The sequence below is a fragment of the Triticum dicoccoides genome, chromosome 5A, assembly GCF_002162155.2.
Source record: "Triticum dicoccoides isolate Atlit2015 ecotype Zavitan chromosome 5A, WEW_v2.0, whole genome shotgun sequence".
Classification (NCBI taxonomy): Eukaryota; Viridiplantae; Streptophyta; class Magnoliopsida; order Poales; family Poaceae; genus Triticum; species Triticum dicoccoides.
Window position 1 is genome coordinate 439,690,014 of NC_041388.1, and position 20,478 is coordinate 439,710,491.

A 20,478-nucleotide genomic window follows, 5' to 3' on the forward strand; every position below is an offset into this window, starting at 1 on the left:
AGTATTTGGCGGATAAGAAGGATGGCAAGGTGAACAAAGGTATATATGATATACATGTTATTGGTGTGTACCTTACTAATGCTCACAGTAGCACCTGGGTATTTGATATTGGTTCTGTTGCTAACATTTGCAACTCGAAACAGGGACTACGGATTAAGCGAAGATTGGCTAAGGACGAGGTGACGATGCGCGTGGGAAATGGTTCCAAAGTCGATGTGATCGCGGTCGGCACGCTACCTCTACATCTACCTTCAGGTATTAGACCTAAATAATTGTTATTTGGTGCCAGCGTTGAGCATGAACATTATATCTGGATCTTATTTGATGCGAGACGGTTATTCATTTAAATCAGAGAATAATGGTTGTTCTATTTATATGAGTAAAATCTTTTATGGTCATGCACCCATGAAGAATGGTCTATTCTTATTAAATATCGATAGTAGTGACACACACATTTATAATGTTGAAGCCAAAAGATGCAGAGTTGATAATGATAGTGCAACTTATTTGTGGCACTGCCGTTTAGGTCATATCGGTGTAAAGCGCATGAAGAAACTCCATACTGATGGACTTTTGGAACCACTTGATTATGAATCACTTGGTACTTGCGAACCGTGCCTTATGGGTAAGATGACAAAAACACTGTTCTCCGGTACTATGGAGAGAGCAACAGATTTGTTGGAAATCATACATACAGATGTATGTGGTCTGATGAATGTTGAGGCTCGTGGCGGATATCGTTATTTTCTCACCTTCATAGATGACTTAAGCAGATATGGGTATATCCACTTAATGAAACATAAGTCTGAAACATTTGAAAAGTTCAAAGAATTTCAGAGTGAAGTTGAAAATCATCGTAACAAGAAAATAAAATTCCTACGATCTGATCGTGGAGGAGAATATTTGAGTTACGAGTTTGGTGTACATTTGAAACAATGCGGAATAGTTTCGCAACTCACGCCACCCGGAACACCACAGCGTAATGGTGTGTCCGAACGTCGTAATCGTACTTTACTAGATATGGTGTGATCCATGATGTCTCTTACTGATTTACCGCTATCGTTTTGGGGTTATGCTTTAGAGACAGCCGCATTCACGTTAAATAGGGCACCATCAAAATCCGTCGAGACGACGCCTTATGAACTGTGGTTTGGCAAGAAACCAAAGTTGTCGTTTCTGAAAGTTTGGGGCTGCGATGCTTATGTGAAAAAGCTTCAACCTGATAAGCTCGAACCCAAATCAGAGAAATGTGTCTTCATAGGGTATCCAAAGGAAACTATTGGATACACCTTCTATCATAGATCCGAAGGCAAGACTTTTGTTGCTAAATTCGGAAACTTTCTAGAGAAGGAGTTTCTCTTGAAAGAAGTGAGTGGGAGGAAAGTAGAACTTGATGAGGTAACTATACCTGCTCCCTTATTGGAAAGTAGTACATCATAGAAACCGGTTTCTGTGACACCTACACCAATTAGTGAGGAAGCTAATGATGATGATCATGAAACTTCAGAACAAGATACTACTGAACCTCGTAGATCAACCAGAGTAAGATCCGCACCAGAGTGGTATGGTAATCCTGTTCTGGAAGTCATGCTACTAGATCATGATGAACCTACGAGCCATGGAGAAGCGATGGTGAGCCCAGATTCCGCAAAATGGCTTGAAGCCATGAAATCTGAGATGGGATCCATGTATGAGAACAAAGTGTGGACTTTTGGTTGACTTGCCCAAAGATCGGCAAGCAATTGAGAATAAATGGATCTTCAAGAAGAAGACTGACGCTGACGGTAATGTAACTGTCTACAAAGCTCGACTTGTCGCAAAAAGTTTTCGACAAGTTCAAGGGATTGACTACGATGAGACCTTCTCACCCGTAGCGATGCTTAAGTCTGTCCGAATCATGTTAGCAATTGCCGCATTTTATGATTATGAAATTTGGCAGATGGATGTCAAAACTGCATTCCTGAATGGATTTCTGGAAGAAGAGTTGTATATGATGCAGCCGGAAGGTTTTGTCGATCCAAAGGGAGCTAACAAAGTGTGCAAGCTCCAGCGATCCATTTATGGACTGGTGCAAGCCTCTCGGAGTTGGAATAAACGCTTTGATAGTGTGATCAAAGCATTTGGTTTTGTACAGACTTTTGGAGAAGCCTGTATTTACAAGAAAGTGAGTGGGAGCTCTGTAGCATTTCTGATATTATATGTAGATGACATATTACTAATCTGAAATGATATAGAATTTCTGGATAGCATAAAGGGATACTTGAATAAGAGTATTTCAATGAAAGACCTCGGCGAAGCTGCTTACATATTGGGCATTAAGATCTATAGAGAGAGATCAAGACGCTTAATTGGACTTTCACAAAGCACATACCTTGACAAAGTTTTGAAGAAGTTCAAAATGGATCAAGCAAAGAAAGGATTCTTGCCTGTGTTACAAGGTGTGAAATGGAGTAAGACTCAATGCCCAACCAATGCAGAAGATAGAGAGAAAATGAAATATGTTCCCTATGCTTCAGCCATAGCTCTATCATGTATGCAATGCTATGTACCAGACCTGATGTGTGTCTTGCTATAAGTCTAGCAGGGAGGTACCAAAGTAATCCAGGAGTGGATCACTGGACAGCGGTCAATAACATCCTGAAATACCTGAAAAGGACTAAGGATATGTTTCTCATATATGGAGGTGACAAAGAGCTCATCATAAATGGTTACCTTGATGCAAGCTTTGACACTGATCCAGACGATTCTAAATCGCAAACTGGATACGTGTTTACATTAAATGGTGGAGCTGTTAGTTGGTGCAGTTCTAAACAAAGCGTTGTGGCGGGATCTACATGTGAAGCGGAGTACATAGCTGCTTCGGAAGCAGCAAATGAAGGAGTCTGGATAAAGGAGTTCATATCTGATCTAGGTGTCATACCTAGTGCATCGGGTCCAATGAAAATCTTTTGTGATAATACTGGTGCAATTGCCTTGGCAAAGGAATCCAGATTTCACAAGAGAACCAAGCACATCAAGAGACGCTTCAATTCCATCCGGGATCTAGTCCAGGTGGGAGACATAGAGATTCGCAACATACATACGGATCTGAATGTTGCAGACCCATTGACTAAGCCTCTTCCACGAGCAAAACATGATCAGCACCAAAGCTCCATGGGTGTTAGAATTATTACTGTGTAATCTAGATTATTAACTCTAGTGCAAGTGGGAGACTGAAGGAAATATGCCCTAGAGGCAATAATAAAGTTATTATTTCATTTCCTTATATCATGATAAATGTTTATTGTTCATGCTAGAATTGTATTATCCGGAAACATAATACTTGTGTGAATACATAGACAAACTAAACGTCACTAGTATGCCTCTACTTGACTAGCTCGTTAATCAAAGATGGTTATGTTTCCTAACCATAGACATGTGTTGTCATTTAATTAACGGGATCACATTATTAGGAGAATGATGTGATTGACATGAAGCATTCCATTAGCTTAGCACTTGATCGTTTAGTATGTTGCTATTGCTTTCTTCATGACTTATACATGTTCCTATGACTATGAGATTATGCAACTCCCGTTTGCCGGAGGAACACTTTGTGTGCTACCAAACGTCACAACGTAACTGGGTGATTATAAAGGAGCTCTACAAGTGTCTCCAAAGGTACATGTTGGGTTGGCGTATTTCGAGATTAGGATTTGTCACTCCGATTGTCGGAGAGGTATCTCTGGACCCTCTCGGTAATGCACATCACATAAGCCTTGCAAGCATTGCAACTAATGAGTTAGTTGTGAGATGATGTATTACGAAACGAGTAAAGAGACTTGCCGGTAACGAGATTGAACTAGGTATTAAGATACCGACGATCGAATCTCGGGTAAGTAACATACCGATGACAAAGGGAACAACATATGTTGTTATGCGGTCTGACCGATAAAAGATCTTCGTAGAATATGTGGGAGCCAATATGAGCATCCAGGTTCCGCTATTGGTTATTGACTGGAGACATGTCTCGGTCATGTCTACATTGTTCTCGAACCCATAGGGTCCGCACGCTTAACGTTACGATGACAGTTTCATTATGAGTTTCTATATTTTGATGTACCGAAGTTAGTTTTGAGTCCCGGATGTGATCACGGACATGACGAGGAGTCTCAAAATGGTCGGGACATAAAGATTGATATATTGGAAGCCTATGTTTGAACATCGGAAGTGTTCCGGGTGAAATCGGCATTTTACCGGAGTACCGGGAGGTTACCGGAACCCCCCGGTAACCTAATGGGCCTTAATGGGCCTAGTGGAGGAAGAGGAGAGGAGGCCTAGGGGCTGCCGCGCGCCCCTCCCCCCAAGTCCGAATTGGACAAGGAGGGGGGCGGCGCCCCCCTTTCCTTTCTTCCCTCTCCTCCTTCCCCCCAAGTCCTAATCCAACTAGGGAAAGGGAGGGGAGTCCTACTCCCGGTAGGAGTAGGACTCCTCCTGCGCGCCTCCTCCTAGGGCTGGCTGCACCCCCCCTTGGCTCCTTTATATACGGGGGCAGGGGGCATCCCTAGACACACAAGTTGATCTCTAAGATCGTTCTCTTAGCCGTGTGCGGTGCCCCCTTCCACCATAGTCCTCGATAATATTGTAGTGGTGCTTAGGCGAAGCCCTGCGACAGTAGAACATCAAGATCGTCACCACGTCGTCGTGCTGACGGAACTCTTCCCCGGCACTTTGCTGGTCGGAGTCCGGGGATCGTCATCGAGCTGAATGTGTGCTAGAACTCGGAGGTGCCGTAGTTTCGGTGCTTGATCGGTCGGGCCGTGAAGACGTACGACTACATCAACCGCGTTGTCATAACGCTTCCGCTATCGGTCTACGAGGGTACGTAGATCACACTCTCCCCTCTCGTTGCTATGCATCACCATGATCTTGCGTGTGCGTAGGAAAATTTTGAAATTACTACGTTCCCCAATAGTCGTCGTTGCCCAACAAAGTTGAGGATTTCTCCCAGGAGACAAAGGGGAAGGGGATGGGGGGCAAGACCTGAACGGCGCCTCCAGGAAGGTGCGCGACGCCCGCCGGCATGGCTGGTTGGGGTTTCCCCCGGTCCTGCATCCTTGACACCTGCTCCCACCCGAAGCAGATCGGGATCCCATGACGAGGCAGGTCGGATCTAGGGGGAGGAGCTCGATGAAGCAGAAGGGCAGTGAGGACGGCCAGATCTGACGCAGCCGGAGCTGCCGCCGTCACGTGTTGGCCCGCATTCTTCAGGGATCTCGCTGTCCACACGGCCGAGAACAGCCGACCCGCGCCCGTGGCACCGGATGCCGAAGCCAGCAGCGCCACACCAGCCGGGGCCGCCACCCCAGATCCAGAGGCCCCCCACGGGCGAGGCGAGGCGGCGAGGGCCCCGCCGCCACCTTCATCGACGGCGCGCCAAGCTTGCTCGGCGGCAGCTGCCTCGGGCGGCGGCGAGGGAAGGTCGGGCAGGGGAGAGAGGCGCGCGGGGTTAGGGTTTCGCCCCGCTCGGTGGGCGACACGAGGGAGGGGAGACGATAATGTAGTGTATTCATGTTTAGACCGGAGTATTTGGAAATGATCCTTTATTCTAACTTTTTGAAGCAGTTTTAGTACATCCTAGCTTTGGAGAAATACACATGGTGTTGTATTGTGCTTCAGAGTGGGCACTTCCCTAGTTGCTCTATAGGCCATAACTACAGACGAATTTACTAAATGAACTCGGGTGCCTGGGTCCCTTAAGTTTCATAGAAAACCAAAATTTAAAATTTCAGAAAGTTCTTAAGTTTTTCCACAATCACATATACACTTTCATAGAAAAATGCTGATTTGACGGCTACATAAAAGAAGGCAAAAATGTGGATCTAAATAGATGTGCTGTTCGATATATATAATAGACTAACACTTTTTTGTGCAGCTAGCAAGTGAAAATATATATTTACAATAAGTTAAATGTATGTTGGATCACACATAGATTGACATGTCCACTTTTCTCTTTTATCTTAAATTCAAAGTATGTTTTTATTTTTGAGAACTCCGGGACCCGAGACATTAGAGAGCCAAAACTCCTTTCTCGGTTGAAGAGGGCTTTGAAACTGTACACATGTGTTGAGAGGAATAAGGAGAAGAGAAACATCCATATTTATGTGTTGTTTACTTATCATCTATCTCGGCGGTCTCGTCTTGCAGTCTATCTGGGAGCCATCAAACTCTGACCGTACCAGTATGTTTTTTGCTTTTTCTCGAATTCCATTTTTCTTTCTTTTCTCTTGTTTTTTAATTTTTTTTTATGTTTTTTAAGTTTTGACTTTTATTTTTGTCTCCCCTTTTTTATTTAACTTTTTGTTGTACTTTCAACTTAAAAAATGTTCATGTGTATGATAAACAGCATGAATCTCATGAAAACAAATTACTCTTTAAGAAACATTCATGACTCTCTAAAAAATGCCCATGTATATATCTCACAAAATATAAAATAAAACATAGATAAAAATAAGTGGAAAATTCATGTTTAGCAAATGAGTGCTCATTTAATTTACAAAAAGGATTCATGCATTTCGAAAAAACTGTCCATTCATCAAAGAGAATGTACGCATATTTAAAAAAATATTCATGTATTTCAGCACAAATGTGCATGCCTAATAAACCGATGTTCACGGGTATAGAAGAATTGTTCACATAAGAAAAAAAAAGAGAAAGCCTTCCGTCAATTCAACCAAACCATTAGCGGTTTGAAATAAATGAAAATTTTGTATCATTGACAGGTTACCTCTGATTCTACATATTAGTGACATGATTTGTTTAGTCGAATTAGTGACATAATTTTCCAAAACAAAAAAGAAAAGCATATTATTTTGTCCAATTGCTCAAAACTGGAGCCAACGGTGCTCCCTAATAAGGCCCATAAGTATGGGCACGGCCCCAACGGAACTGCGTACCACCTCGCGAGTCGCAATTTGTCTCAAAGAAAATAAAACTCGCGAGTCGCAATCCTTCCTGTCGCTGCTGCTCGAGTGCCGTGCTCCCCTCTTCTCCGAACTCCGAATTCGCAGAGGCTCCGCCGCTCCGGCCGGCGAGGCTCGCCGGCGTAGCCAGCCAAGGATGGCCGCCAACTTCTGGGCGTCGTCGCACTCGTAAGTCTCCAGCTCCCGGTGTCGATCGATTCGGTCTTTGCCCGTGATGGCGCGGATTGATTGAAGAATCTAATTTGGCGTGTTGTGTGCGCGCGCTTGATCCGGTGCGAGCAGCAAGCAGCTTCTGGACCCGGAGGACGTGGACCTGGTGCCGGCGGCGGACCGGGAGCGCGGCATCACGACGGAGGAGTTCCGCCTCGTCAAGATCCACATGTCCTCCCGTACGTGAGCTCCGCCAGCGTCATCCCCGTCCCTTGCTCGCCCCTGATGCAAATTACTGTACTTTAGTTTCTCAGCAGTGTAAAAATTCACCGTGACGCAAATTTTGGGCAATTCCCTACCGTACCCGTCGAATCAAGAGCGAACAGATCGTACGATGTTCGTTCTAAGTTGCTGATTCAGAAATACAAATTCGTGTTCTCCTTGTTTTATAACAGCATTTTTGTGATCTCAAGTTGTGGCAATTGTTTGTGTTCATTAATTGGCAGTTCCTACCATCAGCATGGGTCCAGTGCAACTCATTTCCTTCCATTTGCAGCGGCCACAAATTATCACTTTAGAGTTTGCTTGATTTGCAATATTTCGTTCTTACGGAGTAAAGCATTTGTTGGTTTCAGATATATGGCGGTTGGCGCAGCAGGTGAAAGTTAGACAAAGGTTGGACCTTGGATCCATTGCCTGGCCTGCACTTTTGTTTTCGATTATGTAATGTCATATTTGGACTCTAATGAACCAACAAAACTTATGTTCTGCATTTAGGCTATTTTGGACTTAGCATGCTTTCCTTCTACGCTTAACCAAGGAGATCTCCATAGTGTTTTGCACTTGCCAAGAAAATGAAAGCAATGCTTGCGTCTATCTACTAATAAATATTTTTGGTTACTTTACTGAAGTGGCTACTTCCATATCAACAAGTGTTATACTCCCTCTGTAAACTAATGTAAGATTGTTTAGATCACTACTAAAAGATCTTATATTAGTTTACAGAGAGAGTAAATATTGGCGTACAAATTGTTGACTTATTACAGTATTACGATAAACACATTCATACTTTCGCTCATCAGGTTTCACCTTCCTTATAATATTTCTGCATAGTTTGTTTCAACTTCAAGATTGATATATAAGCTACTTGCTTTCATACAAAAAAAAAAGGATTCACTGGCTCAGTGGCATTGTTTGTTGTGCTTTATCTGTACTGTTTATTAATCACATGTTTGTTGGGGCTGTTCTTATAAGATTAGAGTTGCCATTTGTCCACTAATACGCAGTACATTTTCCTCTCGTTTTTTCTGGGATTAACTCGTGATGCCGATCATCTTAAATCATTGCTATTTCAGAGTCATAGCTACTGCCATCACTTACTTCAGGCGTGTCTATACAAGGTATGATTCTCACCTAACAAGGATACATGGGATATGTAGTTTCTTTCTGTTCATCACGAAGAAAGAGTGCCCCACCCCTCTGGTCTCTGATTTCTTGCCTAAATTTGACTATCATTTTAATTAGTTGGAGAAAGGAAACTATGATACTACTTTTTTAGGCTGCAAGGTGCTGTGTTCCCCTAGGATCTAAGATGGTCAACTTACTGGATGTTTCGTATACTATGACTGTATATGATGTTTTGCTGTTTCTTTCTTTGTTCTGATGGGAAATTCAGTGCTTCAGTCAGAACCCTGTAAGATTTCACGCTGCTCCAATCACCCAATCAGAACTCGTGATATTGTAGATATTAATGGTTCTCAACTTGCTTCAATCAGAACTCGTGTATCAGCTAAACCTACTACTATGGAACTTTTCTGTGACTATAAATTTCAACTGGTAGTGTTCTGAACATCGAGGATCAAACTCATGTTTGTATACTTTATTTATTATAATGGTTCTCAACTTGCTTCAATCAGAACTCATGCGTATCAGCTAAACCTAGTACTATGAAAATTTTCTGTAACTATAAATTTCAACTGGTAGTGTTCTGAACATCGAGGATCAAACTCGTGTTTTTATACTTCATGTGAGCAAAAGTTGGACATGAAGGTTTATTTCGTTTGCTTGTTTCTACATTTCTCTCTAAACCAAATTTAGTACTTTACGTAAGCAGGTATACTTGTGTCCTAATGCTGAATCTTTTTACAGAAAGAGCATGAGTGAGTATGACCCTCGTTTGGTAGCCCCAGCTTGTTTATATTTAGCATCGAAGGTAGAGGAGAGCACAGTGCAAGCAAGGCTTCTCGTCTTCTACATAAAAAAGATGTGTGGTAAGTCTCATGAATCATGATCATACAGGTACACAGTTTACTTGGAAGAGCTGCACTAACGGTTTAGTTGTTCCCCTTGATAGCAGGTTCTGATGATAAGTACCGATTTGAAATTAAGGATATTCTTGAAATGGAAATGAAGCTCCTGGAAGCGCTTGACTATTACTTGGTTGTTTACCATCCCTATCGTCCTCTTTTACAGTATGATTCTGTTTCCTGTGATATCTTATAAGAGTAACAAATGACATTTCTTCACTGGTAGTAGGGGGCCTCTTATAGTTAACTGTTCCCCTAAGAGAGATTTTCTGTTTGCAGTTTATTGCAGGATGCTGGCGTAACAGACCTGACACAGTTTGCCTGGTAAGCACTGCTTCATGAATGAAACTATGCCGTGTAGCATTAAATTGATTTGTGAATGCTGCTATTCTGGAATTGAACTTCTAGACCTTTATAATTCAACCACAGTCGCATTTTTTTTGTGCTTTGTTGACCTTTCTATCTAAGAAAAGCTACAGTAGATATTTAGATTTTAACCACCAAATGTCACTCAAAGCATCTACTGTAGCTTTTCTTAAACAAATGTTTTTATGACATGAGCATGTTAGCCCCAGAGAAAGCAGACTTATCTTTTGGTATCCTTGTTTCAGGATTTCTCCTAATATATATTTTGAGTTTATCAACGGTATTTACATTTGGCATTGATGTTCTGAATATCCTTGATAGAACTGTAGCCTGTAGGATTGTAGGGACATATGATAGAAGTACCTCAGCTGGGTTTTCCTTCTCATTTTCTGTATTACAGCACAGTTACTCAGTTAGTCAATGAAGCGATAGCTTTTATCTGGGATCACATGGAATACAAATACAAGTGAAATGCTTCTATCATGCTTAATCTTCAACTTGGCATATATCTATTCTGATCAGTCATGGTTACTTGCAGGGGCCTTGTCAATGATACTTACAAAATGGACCTTATTCTCGTACAGCCTCCCTATATGATTGCATTGGCTTGTATATACATTGCCAGTGTTCTTAAAGATAAGGATACAACTTCATGGTTTGAAGAACTTCATGTTGATATGAACATTGTAAGCGCATGTTTGTGAACACCCCCTTTCCCCCTCATAATACCCATCAAATTGATCGAGATTCATTTGCAATACCCAGGTGAAGAATATCTCAATGGAAATGCTGGACTTCTACGAAACCTACAAGGTTGACCCCCAGAGGGGGCTCTCTGACGAAAAGATCAGCCCCATAATGAACAAGCTGCCAGCAAAGGCCTAAAGTAGATGTTCTAGTTAATAGTAAATTCTTAGGCCTAATATTGCAAGTGGTCAGCGGATCAATTGTGATGCATCTTTTCGGAATGAAGAAACCCATGATAGGGAATAGTTTGGATGCGCTTGTGATAGTCTGTGATACTTGACATTTATAACTGTTGTATTTACAAAACAAAATTACTTCAGTGTGTGTGCTTGTTGGCATGACGTCTGGTGATACGGCTACAGTACATGCTCCCCTGATCCGAGAGCATGGTAAGCGTTGGATCTGAACTGGAGGAACAGGATTGAGTAGGCTCACTTCGCGTTGCAAATTATGCAGAAGGCACCCTCGTTTATTCTACAAACCAGTGACGAGCTGCAAATCCTTCTTCCCTGTTCGCCTCTTCCTCAATCGATTTGCATCGCCGCCGGCCACCATGGCATGCCCCCATCCACCCTGCTAGTTCCGATCCAGCGCAGATTATAGGGCTCTCTCGGCTCTCGCGCGTGTTGATTCCTTCGCTCACATCCGGTCATTTTTATGGGAGCCGTCGCTGGAGCCGACCGCATCGCGGGGGCCGGAGACCCTACGCAACAACGATCGGGTAAGAGACATCGCCTCCTTCGTCGTACGCATCTGGGGCGTTTTCTCGTGTTCGATTTCGTGATTTTTCTTATTTGATTTTTGGATTGGATGTTTGCGCTGCGGAAGTCGGTGTCGTTCGGTCGATTCCTGTCCGAGCCACTCGAGTGTACCACGGTGACGACCTTGCCGGCACGGGCGGCCACCATAGGACATTTCCAGTCGCCGCCGCCAACCACGCTCAATCTAGAGTTACAAGTCAATTTCTCAGCGCCAGCCACGGAGGTTGGAGCTCATTCCGCATCTTCCAGCAGCGGTGCTGAATGTATTGGCGGTTCTGGGCCAGGCCTGTGGTTTGCTTTACTGGACACCTACGTGCTTCCTGAAGGTGCTATTAGTGTTGTGTAATCTCCTCTGTTTTGCATGCTCTTGTTGCTTATATTTGAGTTGAATCAAAGCAGCATGATTAGTTTTGCTTGTAGGATTTTATTTGCTTCACTTAATATTCGTTGTTGCCTGGTCTTGACGTGGAAGGATGTATGTGGCAAAATTGTGCAGGAATGTTTTTTCTAGCATTTTGGAACTCAACTCTATATGAATTAAACACTGATTCTCGCTTGTAGGTGTTGAAAGTGCGTAAGTTTGATTTCGTTGGTTTTATGTACCAGTTCTGTTAATGATTCTCACCTCCTCTGGAGTTGCCGATTGAATATTTGATGTATTTATTACTCCCTCCGTTTCGAATTATCTAGATGTATTTTAGTTCTAAATATATCCATTTTTGCGCCAAATAATTTGGAACAGAGGGAGTAGTTATCAAGCACCTAGTCGGTCAACATGTACCGATACTGTACTGCACTTAGCCAGACCACAGCTTGAATGAGATATAGTAGATTTTGCAAACACATGCTTCTTTTGAGGGGCAGGATGCAAATGTTCTAGGGGGCACAGGTAAACAGCAGGATGAGTTGATCAAGACCATTCCCTACAGATCTAACGGCCCCAGCAGACCTGTAGCACCGTATCACCTAATTGACGGTAGCACTAGATATTTTCCCCTGGCAGGACTATGAAGTTCCCCTACGTCCTCAGCCATACCTACCCTGGGCAGTATGGTAGCTGATAAAATGCCAGGGCAGCCACTTCAGAACATAGCACGGCACTGAACAGAAATACCAAATGTGCAATCTCAGATGCAGTTACATCGACCAACTATGGAGAAGAGAAGGGTACAAGGCTATTAGCCTAATACATACAACATTTTTAAGTTGCCGCAAACAATATACAGAAGGCTACAGGCAAATTTGTAAAACCCATTTCAGGCAGAAGAAGGCTATCCACTCTGTTTATCAGGTTAAACCCATTTCAGGCAGAAGGCTATCCACTATCTTTATCAGGTTAACCCATTTCAGGCAGAAGGTTATCCAGTCCGGTCATCAGGACGATGAACTCCTACCGACCCATTTCCATACATTCATCTAGGTGATGATGATACACAATGCTCCCAAGCAGAAGATCCACCATGGTTCTCCCTGGGAGGACTCCTGACCCTGACGATAGATTTCAAAGTCAGAGGTTCATTTTAACACATCGAACGGACCTGTATCTGATGAAATTGAAGCTCAACAGATTAAGGTGTATAGAAACTGAAAGGGCTCACCTTAACGGGAGGTGTTAGGAAGGTAAATGCGATGGAAATTGTTCATCTTCAGGTGCTTCCGGCAGGTAGGACATTTCTTCTGGTACTGGATGGCTTGCTTGATGCAGTTTGTACAGAAGATGTGGCCGCACATTGTTGTGGCGGGCTCGTCCAACTTGTTCCAACACACCGGGCAGGTGAAGATGGGTTCCTTTGGAGCCACCTTCACAGGCTCTTTGCTAGTTTTCCCCGCATTTTTTGACTGCCAAGAATGGGAACGCAGGTAGCTAGAGTTTAGCACAAATCACGAGGCAACATGCTAGTAGGAACTGGAAGGCAGGATGGAATGTATAGAGCAGCTTTCTTAGGTGGAAATATCCTATAGCATAAGGTATAAACTACTCCCTCCGTCCTAAAATAAGTGTCTCAACTTGTTGTACTAAAGTAAGTACAAAGCAGAGACACTTATTTTAGGACGGAGGGAGTATAAGGTAAACATGTTAGTACACTGCACCTACATAACAGATGGCAAAATGCTTCTTGAAATTTAACAATTACGAAATTTTCAGTGCCAACCAAGAGTCTTAACCGTTGGCCACTCGAGAACAACCTGGACAGGTCTATATGACATCATCAGAGAACTGCAAGTATGACAAACATACAACGAGAAATTCTTTCAACTTAATCAAACATAGTTACACCCTTAGTCCACTAAAAGGACAACATAATGCAAAACTCTATAGAACGAACAAAGGGGTGCATCGTGCACTAGATACCAGCTGTTATTCACATAAAGGACAAAGTAGAGAACAACTAATAAGCAATCACTAATCATTCATCAAACTGGACTTAAAGCTAAGAGAGTTTAATCCCTTCAAAAAAAATTAAATACCTGTAAGCTGGACCCTTCTCCTGTTTCTGGAGAGATGTTTATTACAGGGGAAACTCTTGGGCGTTTGTTCCTTGTGTTATGAGAAAGCACTGTTGCATTATCATCATGAGACACTCCTGATTGAATAAACAATGAGGCAGATAAGGAGGCTTAAATGACAGTGATATATAGTCAGATAGCATATTGACAAATACTCGCTCTGTCCCAAAATAAGTTGAGTCCTTTATTTTGGGACGGAGGGAATATTTTACAACTTCCAGTTGTGGTTTCCAGAGTCAGCATCAATATATATGTATCACGTTGCAACAGGAAGTTATTATATAGGAAATTAGCCACGGGTCCAATTTTCAGCATAGCTTATATATGTCTGTTCCCACTAGAAAGCAAACTTATGTCACATTGTATAATCAGCACTTACGGTCATCATAGCAGCATGATATAGGTGATTTTTTATAAATTGGATAATTCCAGAAGAATTGATTAGGCAGATGATAATAGAATGATGAAGAATATACCAAACAATTTCCGTAATGTTAGAAGCCAAAACAACTCTACAGAATGCAACATAGTAAGACTAAGTAGCGAACTAACCTTGCCGGATAGCATGTACATCGAGATCAACTACTGTCACAGGCTGCCTCCTGGGTCTCCGGTTCCTCCTCTGCAAAATGCAAGAAGACTCGATATAAATGCCAGAAATGGTGCATCACATTCATGTAATAACCAAGTTGTAATACTCTTCCTCAATATGAAGAGCTTGTGTGCGTCAGAATCATAAGAAGTACTCCATCCGTAAACTAATATAAGAGCGTTTAGAATACTAAAGTAGTGATCTAAACGCTCTTATATTAGTTTACAGAGGGAGTACAAAACCTATTTGAAAAGTGAATGTATACACCATGGTCCTTAAACATCACTACGAGCTTACTGCCTCGCGAGCTTACCTGAGGAGGCACTTGTGAAGCTGATACGACCTGCACTTCATCCTCGAGGGCTTCCACATCAATGGGTGAGGTGCGCACGCCAGCGTTAGAGGTCGATACTCCACGTCGGCTGCCCGCCGCTGGGGGGGTTGAGACCAAGTTCACGACGACCTTATCAGCATCTTGTGATTGCCTTCTGGAGGCACGCCGTGTGCCGTTGGCAGTACTCATGCTCCCTTAAGCTCTTGAATCGACCTGAGAGTGAAAGAGACGTGATTCAACAGTTACTTGCTTTTACCACAAACTATCTGTCAAGTGTCAACTATCAGCAAGCATTTTACCCTGTGACCATCTTATAGCAGTATAAATAAATCAAGGACAACGATGCTCAGATGTCAGATCAAACTTTGGACCATCTCGACAAAGCTACCGAGGGCCAACAATGCAAAATCCAACCACACGTTCTTGACGAAATTTGAACTAAAAAAAAGAAGTCCCATCTGGGGCAGTGAACTGAACCACGAGCAGTAACAAAATCGGGGGGATCATCACCACGACCCTCAGCAACCGTAGGACGGATCAAGCCGGAGACCCGTCCGCGAGCCAGAGCACGAAACGAGCAGTACAGCGCACGCACAGATGCCCCTGATTCCCAATTCCTAAGGTAGCCGCACCGAATCGACGGCGAATCTGCCAAGAAATGGAGGAATTCGACCCAGGGACCGTCGGCTTGGGGGACGAGTCGAAGAACAGCTCGTCGCCCGCAACTACCTCGCTGGATCGGCGCCTACCGCGGAGGCAAATCCAGCGCAAATCGACACGAGCGGAGATGGGGGGACGTACCGCGCTCACCCGACGAACCGAGCTCGACCGGACGCGCAGAGAAGGCAGCCGCCGCGCCGCGCCGCCGGCCCGCTCACTCGATTTTTTTTTCTTCGCTCGGCGCCTCCTCCACCTCCTCCCCTCTCCCTGCCCTGCCTGTTTTGAATGAAAAGGATGCGAAAGGGGGAGAAGACGAGGTCTCGCGATAAAAAGAAAGATACGTCTCTTCCCTATTTTGGGCCCCGCCTGTCAGGGCCCGCTATCTTGGCCTTGGCCCACGTGTGCGTGGAGCCTACCTCTTTTGGGGGCCCGTTTCCAGTGTGACGGGACGTTGAATTTTCCAGTGTTGCGGAGCTGTCTGTCCATGGCGGCCGCGGCGCGAGACCGGCGGCGAAGGGGCCGCGCTCCCGGGGCTGCCTCCGCGGAAGACGACGGGGAGGAGCACCACCTCAAGCCCTTCCTCTCGGACGAGGCGCCCTCGTCCTCCAGAGTCCAGTTCAGGTGCGTGCTCTCGGCTCTCCTCCTGCGGTTGATCTGTTGGTGCGCTTGTGGATCGTTCAGCGGGTTTGCGTATGTTGCGGAGCAGGAACGTGGCGTCGCGGGCGCGGTGGGTGGAGGAGGCCGGCGCGGCGGAGGTGCTGGACAGCAAGGGGAAGCTCTGGCTGACCACCGGCGTCACACGCGGCGGCAAGCTCTACTACAATGTCGAGGAGATCGGGTACGCCACCTGTTTGATGAAATGCCGCGACAGTAGAACATGGTTATTTGCTCTGTGATATGCTACCGTGGCCGTCGGGGCTTCTTACCAAGCCGTGTGCATGACGTCTTTCATCTAAGAAATGCGGAGCATGTCCTGGAGTTCTTTTTTCTTTACGGGCAAACAGTAGGGGAATCCCGGTATAACTTTCATTAAAAAGAAGAGTAAACGGAATTTACATATTTTACATGGGGGTTGAGATGGCCCCCAACAGAACAGTAAAAGAGAGAGGAGCCTATACTAATAAAAAGAATAAAATGGAAACTAGAGAAAACCGAGGGTTTAAGAAATAGACGCAATCCAAGCTTTCAGTGGCTCCACTTCCACTGTTTTAACTCTAAATGTGATGAGGTTCAGGTCACTAATTAATCAATCTTCTGCGCCAACCAACAAGTGAAGCAACCTTTTTTATTTCAAAGATCCAGTCATTACGGTGCTTCCAAATGTTCCATAAGGCAGATGAAACTATTTCTATGGAGCAAGGGCCATTGATGTTAAACAACAGATGTTCTCTAGACTCTCTGACACTGACTTGACATAGAGCACAATTCACCCCAGACTCAATCGTCCAGTGTCTTCTATCTATCATGTCTCTTGTATTAAGCCGGTCCAGAGTTAATAGCCACATGAAAACCGTCTGTTTTGGCAAACATTTACTTTTCCAAATAAGTTCAAACAACGGGCAAACCTGGACACAGCTGAACATCAACTTATAATATCCCGCAGAAGAGTAGGTTCCAGACTGGGAGGATTTAAACGTCCAAGTATCTAGCTGGGTGCCAAAGCGAGACTCACTACGAAGCTCCACCAACATACTATGCAGTTCCTGAAGCTCACAGTAGGCCTGAGGGGAGACTGGGATTGCAAAGAAACTTGCCAAGTCTTCCACCGAAGTTGCAGCTGTCATCTCCGTAAGTGAGATATCTGGGTCTAGAGCAAATGAAAAAAGCCTTGGCATCTTCTCAGCTACAAGATCTCCCATCCATCTGTCTTTCCAGCACACAATTATTTTACTATCCTAAGGGACGCATGCAGTGATAGCTCTGAAATTATCCACCAAAAAGGTCCCACCCGACCACACACTTGAGGCGTATCAGTTTGATAGTATGCTTGCCAAGCCATGTCCACCCATGGTATATTAGCACGATTAAAAAAATTAAACAAGTACTTGAGGATGAGAGCTTCATTTTGGACTTCCAGAGTAATAACCCCAAGCCCCCCTTTACTTTTCGGACGGCAAACCATGTGCCAAGCTGCCAGCGAATTACGATGTTCAGTAATGTCATCTTTTTGCCGAAGGCACGATCTCCTAATCTTGTCCACGTGTGTAATAGCAGTCTTTTGAATTCTGATCATGCACATAAAGAATATCCTGGAGTCCTCATGCTTGAATCAATATGATTGTGCTTGTTTAACCCAACGGTGTGCAATAATTACACTATGCAGCACTCAAATGTTCATTGGATGAATTGCATGGCATGCCTTTTGTTTTCAAATACTTTGACTTGCCAGCTAAGGCGTGTTGGCTGACCAAACTATGCAGGTTTTTGGCAGAAAGAGGGGCATTGATTTTTCTCGATGATGAGGGTGGGACAATAGGAATGGAAGAAATCTATGGAAAGATTGCAGGAGGAAAATATGGGTGCTCGTGGGATGCCTTCCAGGCTTACAAACACTTGAAGTTGCTTGGCTACATTATTGGACGATATGGTGTCCCCTGGACAATGAAGCATAACCCTACTTGTGAAACCACTGATTCCCTGGAGAGTATGCCTGACACTAACCAGAGCTTCGATAGAGCCGACGGTGTCCGCAGCGGCATCGCGAAATTACTCAAAGAAATGCACATAGATGGGTTGCATCCATCCTTTGAAGTGTATCTACCAAATAGCAAATTTAGAAAGTCATCCCCTGGAGCCCCTTGTTTCTTCCTATCTATGTTAAGGTAATGTTACTTTTCTCACGTGCATTTGTGCTTATAAACTAGTGCATTTTCATCTTACAGTAGTTCACAAGGTTTGTTTAAAATGGCAGTGTAGGATCACAAGGTTTTCTACAAGAGTGCATAAATTGTTCATTGTGTGTTTGATATGATTTTAATCTCTTCTGGTTTGAAATGGATGTTCTGAAACTTCTGCACATTTAGGCATCACGATTTATCTATCAGGTGTTATTGGTTGTCTTTCTGTGCACATGGATATCTCTCTTTTGTGTTGTTAATGTATTGTATGCACATATACATAGATTTAATACTTTGCTCTGTTATCACGGTGGTTATAATGTTCGAGCTAATGTATATAATTTAAGCTTAGTATCCAAGCTGATAGGGAATTTTTGGTGTCCAATCAGATTTTTACTTAGCTGAGCTATGTCTTGCAATCGAAATGTGCAATCAATCATGATTTCTTGTATTTATATGCTTATCATATATCCATCAGTCACACCCTATCACAGGTTCTCATTTTCGTGACAAACTTTTCCCCAACAGAATAAATAGTGATTCTAACCATGTAGTGGGTAATGAAACACGTGAAGCCACAAATTTGCAGAAAAAGTTATAGAAGTAGGCAAGGAGACACGAAAAAATGCCATGAATATATGAATTTGGGCTTAGCAGTTTGTGTTTGGATGCATATGATCTCTTGAATGATATTTCTTTCCATCATAGCTCTTGTTTACTCGATTTGGTGCAGAGACAAACCACCATCAAGGGATGAACTGGAAACCATCGAAAGCAAGTGTGGCGGCATTCCTCTTAAATTTTGTCAAGTTGATAATGGACGTGTCAGCCTTCTCTCCTTCGACAAAGTTCTACTTCCTAGTTTGCCCTGACAGATAGCAGCAGAAATGGTTGTTATTTTTCACTTATTCTGAACTTCTGATCTTGTAAAGGTATCACCTCAATCTGCATTAGGATGTGTACTCAGTGCCATGAACGACAACCTAAAACAACCCCATGAATCAGTTAGTTCAGAGTGGCATGTGGATATTGCGGAAAAGGGCACCGTTGCTGCATCTTGACATCGACTGTTTTTTCAGCAGCAAATTGATGAATCGTTTCAATGGACAACAAGCGTTTCTGTTGTGCTAAAACATCGATTTGCCTGCCCTCTTCTCGGGACCGATAAAGTTGCCAGATAGATCTTCATGTAAAAAAAAGAAGGGTCTGCAGGGATCTGTGGAATCGTATCCACTTCCACTCTTTGCTCTCCTTGTTTACTGTTTACAACTGATGATGTTGTTTGGGCTGGTGCAACATCACCTTTGGGTTTTCTGACTTCAGGGATAATGCTTCGATATTTTCCATGGGGACTAGGTACTTTTTGGTGTGTTTCTAACTAATTAAGTTGCTTGCTAATGTCTCTCTGTTCGATGACACCAGAGAAGACTTCGTACAAAAAATGACACTAGAGAACAATAGGCCGTTGCCACTGAGGAGAGCGTCATTTCGTTGCACAAGAGTTGATGTGACAATTAATCACCGTTTGGCCCCTACCAAATCGTTGTTGCGATGATTTTCCAGTTTACCGGCAATGAAGGTGATGCTCTAACTTCAGTTCGACAACCACTCAGTGGCATGTAGGGGATTGTTCTAGTATCCACACTTTTGGGACTGAGGGAAATAATCGAGTGTGTTTTATCTTTAAAATGGGGTGCGCCGCAGATAAGTCGTTTTTGTAGCTCAGGCGTCATGGAGGCCTTTTTGGAAAATTCAAAAATCGGAAAATTAATTTTAAAAAAATTCTAAACAAAAATCCACATGCATATATAGATGCCTTGTTTGCATACGTATAAAAGTCCAAGATGATATACTTTAACATGTGAGCTACACAATAAAACATGTGTTACATGCACTGTTCACTATTAAAATGCACAAGTTTTCTTATGAAATACTCCCGCCGTCCCATGATGTAAGACGTTTTCTAACACTACACTACAACATTTTTTGACACTACACTACAAGTGTCAAAAAATGTCTTACATTATGAGACAAAGGGTGTGTATGCTTGCCATTGTTATTTATTCAAATCTTGATATGAAATGTTATTGTATGGATCACTATGTGGTGCTAGGTACAGATTGGTCTATGGAGAGATCGAAGCCTTATCGTCTCCTAATTAGAAAACCCTAGCTAGGTTTCTCCCGCAACCCTTAATGGCTAGGGCAAACTTTACTCTTCAAACTCTACCGATCGAGCCCATGGATTCACCTCCCCTC

The 20,478-nt window shown here is 43.5% G+C and overlaps 3 protein-coding genes across 4 annotated transcripts; 2 read left to right on the plus strand and 1 right to left on the minus strand.

The window, feature by feature from the left end:
* The first annotated feature begins 6,955 nt into the window (after positions 1 to 6,955).
* On the plus strand, positions 6,956 to 10,869 carry LOC119302172 (cyclin-C1-1-like). 2 transcript variants are annotated; one of them, XM_037579202.1, is made up of 9 exons: positions 6,956 to 7,127; positions 7,242 to 7,348; positions 7,745 to 7,784; positions 8,465 to 8,509; positions 9,258 to 9,379; positions 9,463 to 9,580; positions 9,695 to 9,739; positions 10,320 to 10,467; positions 10,547 to 10,869. In XM_037579202.1, the coding sequence occupies exons 1-9, from the start codon at positions 7,096 to 7,098 to the stop codon at positions 10,664 to 10,666; spliced, it is 777 nt and encodes a 258-aa protein (XP_037435099.1). In that variant the 5' UTR covers positions 6,956 to 7,095; the 3' UTR covers positions 10,667 to 10,869. The 2 variants fall into 2 exon arrangements, with proteins under 2 accessions (XP_037435099.1, XP_037435100.1); XM_037579203.1 differs by having other exon boundaries at positions 9,466 to 9,580.
* A 1,510-nt stretch (positions 10,870 to 12,379) lies between these two features.
* Positions 12,380 to 15,678, minus strand: LOC119302174 (E3 ubiquitin-protein ligase RNF4-like). Its single transcript, XM_037579205.1, has 6 exons — positions 15,525 to 15,678; positions 14,703 to 14,936; positions 14,350 to 14,419; positions 13,759 to 13,874; positions 12,888 to 13,128; positions 12,380 to 12,777 (listed from the first exon to the last, which is right to left on the minus strand). The coding sequence occupies exons 2-5, from the start codon at positions 14,910 to 14,912 to the stop codon at positions 12,889 to 12,891; spliced, it is 636 nt and encodes a 211-aa protein (XP_037435102.1). The 5' UTR covers positions 14,913 to 14,936; positions 15,525 to 15,678; the 3' UTR covers positions 12,380 to 12,777; position 12,888.
* A 134-nt stretch (positions 15,679 to 15,812) lies between these two features.
* On the plus strand, positions 15,813 to 19,233 carry LOC119302173. The gene is made up of 4 exons (XM_037579204.1): positions 15,813 to 16,004; positions 16,090 to 16,221; positions 17,804 to 18,205; positions 18,954 to 19,233. Exons 1-4 carry the CDS (start codon positions 15,868 to 15,870, stop codon positions 19,090 to 19,092), a joined length of 810 nt encoding a protein of 269 aa, XP_037435101.1. The 5' UTR covers positions 15,813 to 15,867; the 3' UTR covers positions 19,093 to 19,233.
* The last annotated feature ends 1,245 nt before the right edge of the window (positions 19,234 to 20,478 follow it).

Bases quoted from the DNA above. Each gene is read 5' to 3' on its own strand.
- LOC119302172 (XM_037579202.1), top strand. From the start codon at position 7,096: ATGGCCGCCAACTTCTGGGCGTCGTCGCACTC. The intron at 7,785-8,464 runs GTTGGACCTTGG...TTGCTATTTCAG, and splicing joins CAGGTGAAAGTTAGACAAAG to AGTCATAGCTACTGCCATCA. The intron at 10,468-10,546 runs GTAAGCGCATGT...TGCAATACCCAG, and splicing joins TTCATGTTGATATGAACATT to GTGAAGAATATCTCAATGGA.
- LOC119302174 (XM_037579205.1), bottom strand. From the start codon at position 14,912: ATGAGTACTGCCAACGGCACACGGCGTGCCTCCAGAAGGCAATCACAA. The intron at 14,420-14,702 runs GTAAGCTCGCGA...TGCATTTTGCAG, and splicing joins CTTCACAAGTGCCTCCTCAG to AGGAGGAACCGGAGACCCAG. The intron at 13,129-13,758 runs GTATTTAATTTT...CATTCTTGGCAG, and splicing joins GAGAAGGGTCCAGCTTACAG to TCAAAAAATGCGGGGAAAAC.
- LOC119302173 (XM_037579204.1), top strand. From the start codon at position 15,868: ATGGCGGCCGCGGCGCGAGACCGGCGGCGAAGGGGCCGCGCTCCCGGG. The intron at 16,222-17,803 runs GTACGCCACCTG...CAAACTATGCAG, and splicing joins TACAATGTCGAGGAGATCGG to GTTTTTGGCAGAAAGAGGGG. The intron at 18,206-18,953 runs GTAATGTTACTT...GATTTGGTGCAG, and splicing joins TTCTTCCTATCTATGTTAAG to AGACAAACCACCATCAAGGG.